The sequence below is a fragment of the Sardina pilchardus genome, chromosome 6 (assembly GCF_963854185.1).
Source record: "Sardina pilchardus chromosome 6, fSarPil1.1, whole genome shotgun sequence".
NCBI lineage: Eukaryota > Metazoa > Chordata > Actinopteri > Clupeiformes > Clupeidae > Sardina > Sardina pilchardus.
The window spans coordinates 12,825,076-12,833,281 of record NC_084999.1 but is presented as its reverse complement, the minus strand read 5'-3'; the positions used below and the strand labels follow the sequence as shown (position 1 = coordinate 12,833,281).

General features: G+C 45.1%; 1 protein-coding gene across 2 annotated transcripts; it reads right to left on the bottom strand.

Moving 5' to 3' along the window:
- Positions 1-826: 826 nt before the first annotated feature.
- On the bottom strand, positions 827-7,388 carry ubxn11 (UBX domain protein 11). 2 transcript variants are annotated; one of them, XM_062538500.1, is made up of 15 exons: positions 7,263-7,388; positions 7,064-7,141; positions 6,928-6,965; positions 6,660-6,773; positions 5,752-5,852; positions 5,358-5,412; positions 5,082-5,149; positions 4,604-4,724; positions 4,239-4,456; positions 3,511-3,588; positions 3,256-3,400; positions 3,044-3,147; positions 2,879-2,952; positions 1,827-1,976; positions 827-1,469 (listed from the first exon to the last, which is right to left on the bottom strand). In XM_062538500.1, exons 2-15 carry the CDS (start codon positions 7,129-7,131, stop codon positions 1,343-1,345), a joined length of 1,461 nt encoding a protein of 486 aa, XP_062394484.1. In that variant the 5' UTR covers positions 7,132-7,141; positions 7,263-7,388; the 3' UTR covers positions 827-1,342. The 2 variants fall into 2 exon arrangements, with proteins under 2 accessions (XP_062394484.1, XP_062394485.1); XM_062538501.1 differs by lacking the exon at positions 6,660-6,773.
- Between the last annotated feature and the right edge of the window lie 818 nt (positions 7,389-8,206).

The window sequence follows — 8,206 nt, the reverse complement described above, 5'->3', positions numbered from 1 at the left end:
GTTTGGCTTCCTGTTGAGACGGAGGTGTTATCTGACGTCTTCTCTTCATAGTTTCAGATTCTGCCTACTGTGCCAGAGCAACCACTGTGGTGTTTTTATCCGTGTACCTAAAAAACCTAAAATGTCAACTGCCATATCCGGTGGGTGGGCGCCAATTTAGAGCGCCATCGACAAAGACACGACACAGACATGTGGCCCCGTTGCCTAAATAATTCCCACTCCCTCTGGAGGGTTATGGCTCTTGTGCAGTGTGTTGGGCCACCGGCTGCTCAGCATTAAGCTGTTGACGCATGCAAACACCTGAAAGCTGGTAGTCTGCGTGTATCAATGTCTCTTCCTGAAGACAAACACTAAACGAAGCCTTTCTGTGTGCATAGATGGTGCTTGTGCACAGGGGGGAGAATGGGAGGAAGTTCAGCGGGTGGGTGGGTTGTTCCGGGTTAGGGCGGATGGCAGGGGCGGGGGGCGGGCGTTTCTTGGAATTAAACTGAAAAGGAACCTTGCCGCCATGAAGCTGAGTAAGACCGTTATCAGATCGCACCTCTATGTGCTTGTCTTTCGCCTCGTCATGCAGTTGCATTTTCATGCAAGTATTTGTTCCGTAGCTGCCGAACAAGTCTACTGCACTGAACACTGCGCACACACAGTCTGTGGTAAAAGACGAGGCCCTTCTCCGACTTCTAGTCTGAAGGGGGGAAAACACAGACTTTTGGACTGATCCACAGCCAAGCCTTGCCTTTTAAATACTGTCAAAACAGACACTGCAGTGTGGCACCAAAGTATTTTGACCTGTTTTGCGTTTCCTCGGTGAAGACTTGAATAACATGCCAGAAGTCCCTTTGAAATGTCTGGAAATAATTTATTAATGAAATGATGTTGGGGCAAGTACTGCACATAGTCCGTGGTCATGACCAGACTGCACAGAGAATGTTAGTGTGTGAGCGTGTGTGAGTGACTAAGAAGAAACAAGCTAAAACAAACCAGTTAAGCCAGCTGTTTTTGCAACACTAAAAGATATCTATTTTTGTCTTAAATTTCACATATTTTAGAAATAAAGTTTGTTTTCAATAAATTTGGAGTCATTTGTGTTTGTTCCTTTATCTGCATTCAAATAGAGCATTACAAAACACTTGGGTGTCATCATGTAGACTGAACAGGACATCTGTAAGGATTGCTATGCAGAGTGTGAAGTTGTGCATTGTTGTGTCCATGCAAGTGTTTTTGTGTCCACAGATTGTGTGTGTGTGTGTGTGTGTGTGTGTGTGTGTGTGTGTGTGCTTGTATCTGTGTGTATGCGCTTGTTTCTGTACTGTATGTGTGTGCTTGTATCTGTACGTGTCCATCAGTAAGGTTGAAGCAACAGCGCGGCACTCGGTGTGAGGCCACAAGCTGCAAGTGTTTGGGAGTCGTCGTCATAGCGCCGTCGTGGAAACACACTGATGATGTTATATGGAGAGGAACCGGAGCATCTAGTGATTGAAGCCACATACAGAACTGTTAATTGGGCCTGTAACAAATCATTCAAAACGTTACACTACTTTAGGAGTTAATAAAAAAATAAAACAATTAAATTGCTTCTTAAAAGCATACGTCAAAGACGGCATACATGGCAGGAATATTTTCAAGTTGGTTCTTGCAAATGCAATTTAAGTCTCAAACAAAAGCAGATATTGCTTGAGGGTAAACAAATCGCTCTTTAGTTGCCCATAAGGGTTTGGTCATACAAACTGAAATCTTAATGAGACCTTCGATTCAATTATAAAGGATGAGGCTCATGGATCACCAGTTTTGCCAGATTACCTATGGCTTCCGCTATAAACCCTCACCTGTACTTGTCCAGGTACTGCCGGAGGTCTCCTACTGTCTGAGTGACGTTCATCTTCAGAACAAAAGTCTTCTCCCCGTTCTCAGACTTCACTCTCAGGGTGCTGATGTCCCCGTCGGCGTCACACGCAGTTCCGTCCGGCTGATCCAACCTGACAGACAGGAAAACACCTGAACACCAAGGAGTCCAAGGCTGTGTCCAGAAGTCAAGCGTGCACGCTGGGCAGTGTGCATTTTCCGGAAGTTACGTCAGAATAGACTGTCCAAAGTCAAGCGCTCTCATTAGTTGGGTACTTCGTTTGGCGTGATTTCCAAGCGTGCATCGCTGCATCTTTTTTGCCCTCAGGTATCCCATAATCCATTGCGCAGCGCAGGTCAAGCTCCACACGTCATGCAAATCGTCAACAAACCCCCCTCCCCGAGTCAGGTGACGCCAACTAGTTAGTGCTGTCCAAATGTAGGTAGGGACGCATACTGAGGAGCGAGCTAACTAAGACGCTACTGGGAAGAGGGTACTATCCAGCGTGCACGCTTGACTTCTGGACACAGCCCAAGACTCTAGCTAGCAAACTCTAACTGCAACTATGCTGTTCTTCCTCCTCCTTTTCCTCACCATTCCTCAGACCCCACCCCTTAGCACAGTGCCAGGCTGTTGAATAGTAACCCCTTACTTGCTTATTTGTCCTGGTAGTGTGCAGTATAGTATTTGAGGTATGCATTGGAAGTGAGCAGTATAGTATTTGACACGTGTGCATTGGGAGTGTGCACTGCAGTGTAGTATTTGACATGTGTGCATTGGAAGTGAGTAGTATAGTATTTGACATTCGTGCATTGGGAGTGTGCACTGCAGTATAGTATTTGAGGTATGCATTGGGACTGAGCAGTATAGTATTTGACACTAGTGCATTGGGAGTGAGCAGTATAGTATTTGACACTAGTGCATTGGGAATGAGCAGTATAGTATGCGCAGTATGGTAATTGGCACCTGTGCATTGGGAGTGTGCAGTACAGTATTTTAAGTTTGTGCATTGGGGGTTCATTGTAGCCTAATTACCTCTCTTGTGAGGTCTGCAGTGCTGGGGTGTCTACAATGATCACAGAAGGGTGCTGGTCCTCCACAGCTGAACTCTACACAGCATAAAGAAAGAGACTTTCTCACAAAACAATTCAGCCATTTTATAGTCTTGCAGAATAATTACAAGTTCCCATCCCTGCTTACCTTTAAATGGTTTCTTAACGAGTCACGAATGTCGATCACCTTTCCAGCTTTGATGACCGTCTTTGGTAGCCTCTTCAAGAACTGCTCCGTGGACGCCGCCTTGCCTAGAAAAACCAACAAATAATCACAGCCATGGCAGGGTTTCGTACCGGTTTTCCCTAATGCATTAGCCAAGCGATGCGGTCTCCACAGGAGACGCTGTACTCTCAGACCTGATGCACAGCTGGTGGCCTGAGTTGATGTGGCCGGGCTTTGAGCTGAGGTCTCACTGGACGCTCCACACACCAGCCGACCCTTGCCAGGAAAGTCCTTCTGCTCTCGCCGGTCTTTGTAGACTTCCTCCCGCCTGTCCTGCACCTATGGGCGTAAACAGTAAATACGCAGAAAGAATTATGGCAACAGTAAAGCTGCCTTTCACAGTGCAGCGCACCCACACGGATGTAGACATCGACGACGTGCACGCTCACCTGGAAGGGAACGCCATCAGGAAACCGCTCCTGCAGCTCCGAGGGGAAATAGCCATCCGCCAGGTCCTGCATGCATAGCTGTGAAGGAACGAGCACAGGCAGAGAACCGTGAAGAACGTCTGGTCTTAAAAAGCTTCAGGTGTCTCCATTCTTTGGTTCTCTTTGGTGCTGAGGGCAGATGTGCTAAAGTGGAAGTGATGGTCTGCACACTGCAATGGCTCCAAAAAAATAGTTTTTTATTATTTAAAAGGCAACGTTTCGATCAACAGATCTCTGACGAAGATCTGTTGATCGAAATGTTGCCTTTTAAATAATAAAAAACTATTTTTTTGGAGCCATTTCAGTGTGCAGACCATCACTTCCACTTTGACACGTTTTTTGTCTGGCACCTGTTTAAGAAAAATCTGTGGATGTGCGCACCCGTCTCTCTAAAAGAGGGCAGATGTGCTCTCATCACAGTTGGCCTCATGTGCCTCTTCAGAGAAATCACATAATTTTAGAAATAACCGCAGCTAACACCCTGTTCAAATGATGCCTTGGTTTAAACAGAAGCCCTAAATCTGGCAAGAAGGCCCACATGACACAATAGGATGCAAAAACAGTTGTGATGGCTTCAGTTGGCTGTGACACTTGTTGTCCCTATTGTGAGCGGACTCTAACTAGCCCTGCACTGGCGTGGACCAAAAGACTTTCATCTGATGTCCGGGTGGTCTCTCCTGAGGGGCTACCTGGGTGCTGGGCTCGTCGTAGGAGCGGAAGGGCCCGCTGAACATCACAATGCCGTTGCTGTACAGCTGTAAGGGAATGGCTGTCCGTTGGGCCAGCTGGGCGCCCCCGGGAACGACCTTCACGTAGGACTCCCCCTCGCCCGCCAGCACATTCAGCTCCCGGATGTTTGCCAGCACAAGGTCAAAGTTCATCCTGAACTCTCCCGTCCTGGAGGTGGCTGCAGAGACGGGATCCAACAGGATTGATGAAGGCGGCAAACAACACTGACAAGGTTTCAATGAACACACAACAACTATATGAAGTTCTGTTGATGGTGTGCTTTTGAGTCCAATTTAAATAATACCAGTGTACTACTCTCTTGTACCTGGCTCCCATAGGCCTTGCTTTGTGTGTTTGTCTACGTCATCCATGTCGGAGCTGCGTTCATCAGCACAAACGTCGCCATTGCTTCCGATCCAGATCATGCCATAGTCAGCCAGAAATTGCTGTGGGGAAGACATTTCATGTCTGTCATTTTCGAATATGGTAATGGGTATTTTCATATCATCTACTTCAACCCATCAAAAGAGGGAAGTGAAACACCTGTGTAGAATGGGATCAAATGTTGGCGATGTTTTTTTATTATTATGATGTATTTATTTAATTATCATTGTACTATTTGTTAAGATACGGGACTGAAGCGTGTTCGTGTGTGTGTGTGTGTGTGTGTGTGTGTATGTGTGTGTGTGAAAAATCAAATAATCCCTTGATTTGCAAGAATTTGATATTCACAGTAAATGAAAATAGTAAACTTGTTTGTGAAATGAAACTTGTCTCCTAATCGTCTGCGTGGTGTTTTTCACCTCCATTTCCCACACTTGCTTCTGCAGCTTGTGACATTTCTCAACCAGTTCCTGTTCACAGTTTTGTTCTGGACACAGACAGATATCATATATCAGGACATAACCATTCATTTGAAGCCACTATTTATAAACAGTGAAGCTTGGGGGAAATTGCTACATTTGTAGAGGTGTTATTTGCCTTCACATTAAAGAGGAAGGAAATGATAGCACTCTACAGTATGTGTGCAATGAAAATGGTCTGATTCTCCTTTGGAAAAACAAAGTGTGAAAAATTACCTTTTGACTTCTTCTCAAACGTCAACTTCTCTTCTAGAACAGCGATTGTCTTTTCCTTTAGGTGAGAAGAGAAGGGGGTTAAAATGGTTCTCAACCTGTGTGTCGTGTAACTTTGAGGAACCAAATCTTCTTTCTTCTATCACTTTCATACAGATTCACGAAATAGGCTAGAGGGCTCTAGGCCTTCTGTGTACTGTACAGCAGCTTGTGCATATATGGTTTCTGGTTTCTGATATGGCTTTCTGATTGGATGTTAAAACAGAATATGGAAGAGGTGGTTGCAGCGGTATGGATAATGTTCTACTTCTGTAGAATTAGGCTAACCTCTGTGTGTGTGTGTGTGTGTGTGTGTGTGTGTGTGGGTGTGTGGGTGTGTGGGTGTGTGGCCTCTTGCCTTCCTTTGAATGTCCAAAGCTTGCGCCTTCACTCTGATCTCTAGCTGGGCCAGCTTCTGCATCATAGTGGACATCAGCTCAAAGTCTGTAGGAGTGCGGTCTGGTGATGGATACAGTGAGCACATTTAGGAACAACAGCTAAGACTGACAATGTGCTCCAACTTACCAAATTACACTGGTCAGCGCATCCTCTTTCAACACTGCTCTCCAGCTATAGATATACGTATATACGTATATACGTATATACGACATATGTATGTCGTACAGTTCCACACCGTGTGACCGTGAGCTGACTGGAAACCACAACCAATTGCCTTCAAACTTTGTGACGGAAAGCTGATGTGAAACTAGATGTGCTGCAGCCCTCTCCTGCTGCACTCAAAGCGTTCTACTGCTACTAGCGCCTCTCAATTTCCTGCTTATGGCAGAAACCGTTACACAGGGTACTGTAGCAAGCCTATTAGTCAGGAACAGGTGTTTGTGTTCAGTATGCCAAGAGCACTTCAACGCAGAGGAGCGGTAGTCAGACCTCTTTACTTTGTATATCACATTGCACTTTTCAGCTTTTTTTGCACTTCAGGTTAGACACAAGCCCCAAATTTCATTGTCTTTGAACTTGTACTCTGCACATTGACAATAAAGAATCTAATCTAATCTAATCTAATCATAGTTATCCAATTAGCCTTCCCCTCCATCCTGATCCCTAAACGTTTGAGTACAGTGAGAGTTAATGGACCTCATCAGGGCAGCGTTAAGCTGAGCAAAAAAAAAAACAAAAAAACAGAAGCTTCGTCTGCTGCACTGCAGGGAGGGCAGGATGTGGGTACATGTTTACTCCTGCAATCTGCAGCTGCAGAGGCTGGCAGGATACACCTCAAAGCACAACAAAGGAGGGAACAGAACTTACTGTCAGCTACTCTCCCCCTCTGTGACATCTTTAAGGACACAGCACCATCAGCGTTTGAACGGTTTGAGTGACACCCGGTGGAGAGGATGTCTTTCAACACACCCAACTCATTTTCTGAATAGAAATTCAAACCAACACAACATAAATCCCTCCTCCCCCAGTCCACTTGAACAAACACACATAACAGAGTCACATCACAGATCACAATGCACAACAAACTCAACTGCACTATGGAAGATAGACAAAAAACGCCAATATTAGACCTTACCAATGGATGAACTTTGCTTGAAGGGCACTCTTTTTCTCCTGTACATAATGGTATTGCATCATTGTTATTATGCTATTGCATTTATTACGACCAAGAGTGAACCGGAAAATAACTGATTAGTCTCGCTTTAATTTACCCTTCATCCAGAGATCCAGGCAGGGGTGCTCTACGGTTTTTCCCCAACAGAGATAGAGGTGAGCTCATTTTAAACAAACTGAAAGCAAAGCGTTAACACGTCAGGGCACGACGAATCTTGAACTAAAAACAGTTTACTTGAAACTTGCGTTTAAATTGCGTGGCATTGTTGTGTGCGGAAAGAAAAATGTTCAACTTACTTGGTCAAGGCTACTTGATTATCGTTTGCATCATTCTAGACATCAAACCCGCAAGAAAATCCAATGGAATGCTGACGTTCCAGGTGACTTTGTTTGGAATTGGTTACCGTGGGTACGTGGGGCCGGAGCCGCCCTGTCCTATTCTGTTTTGTTGTGGCGTAGCAAAAGCTTACTACATATTAAATGTATGTAAATTAATTTAGGCTACATGCAAAGTGTAAAATGCATTCATATAAATGTACAAATGCGCATAGCTTATGCTATTAAAACCAACTTAGGACCATCTGCCAAATGCAACGTCTACGCGCTACCGCTAGATGGCGACAAAAGACCGTTTTGGTCCTAACTTCACATACCACTACCCACCAACCAATCACGAATTCCCTGTGAAAGGATGCAATTTGGCATCCTTGAAGGAATTGTTGGAACACACACACACACACACACACACACACACACAGTATCTCAAAGTGAGTATCCATAGATTTTGGTAGTCCTTAGTATAGCCTACACCTCTGCACCCCTGCATTGTCCTGTAGGAGGAAATCGGCAATCAAGCGCTGTCCACAAGGTGTGACATGGCATTGCAAAATGGAGAGATAGCCTTATTATTCAAAACCCTGTTTTACCTTGTACAAATCCCCCACGTTACCTCCAAGCAGACCCAGACCACCACATTACCTCCATCATGCTTGACAGATCTCCAGATCAGGCACTCCTCCAGCATCTTTTCACTTGTTCTGCATCTCTCAAATGTTCTTCTGTGTGATGAATGATCCAAACACCTCAAGCACTTTTCCCCCCTAATCTTCCTCTGTCCAATGTCTGTGTTCTTTTGCCCATCTTAACCTTTTCTTCATATTGGCCAGTCTCAGATATGGCCATTTTTCTTTGCGCTGTTTAGAAGCTCAGCATCCCAGAGTCGGCTCTTTACTGTGGAAGTT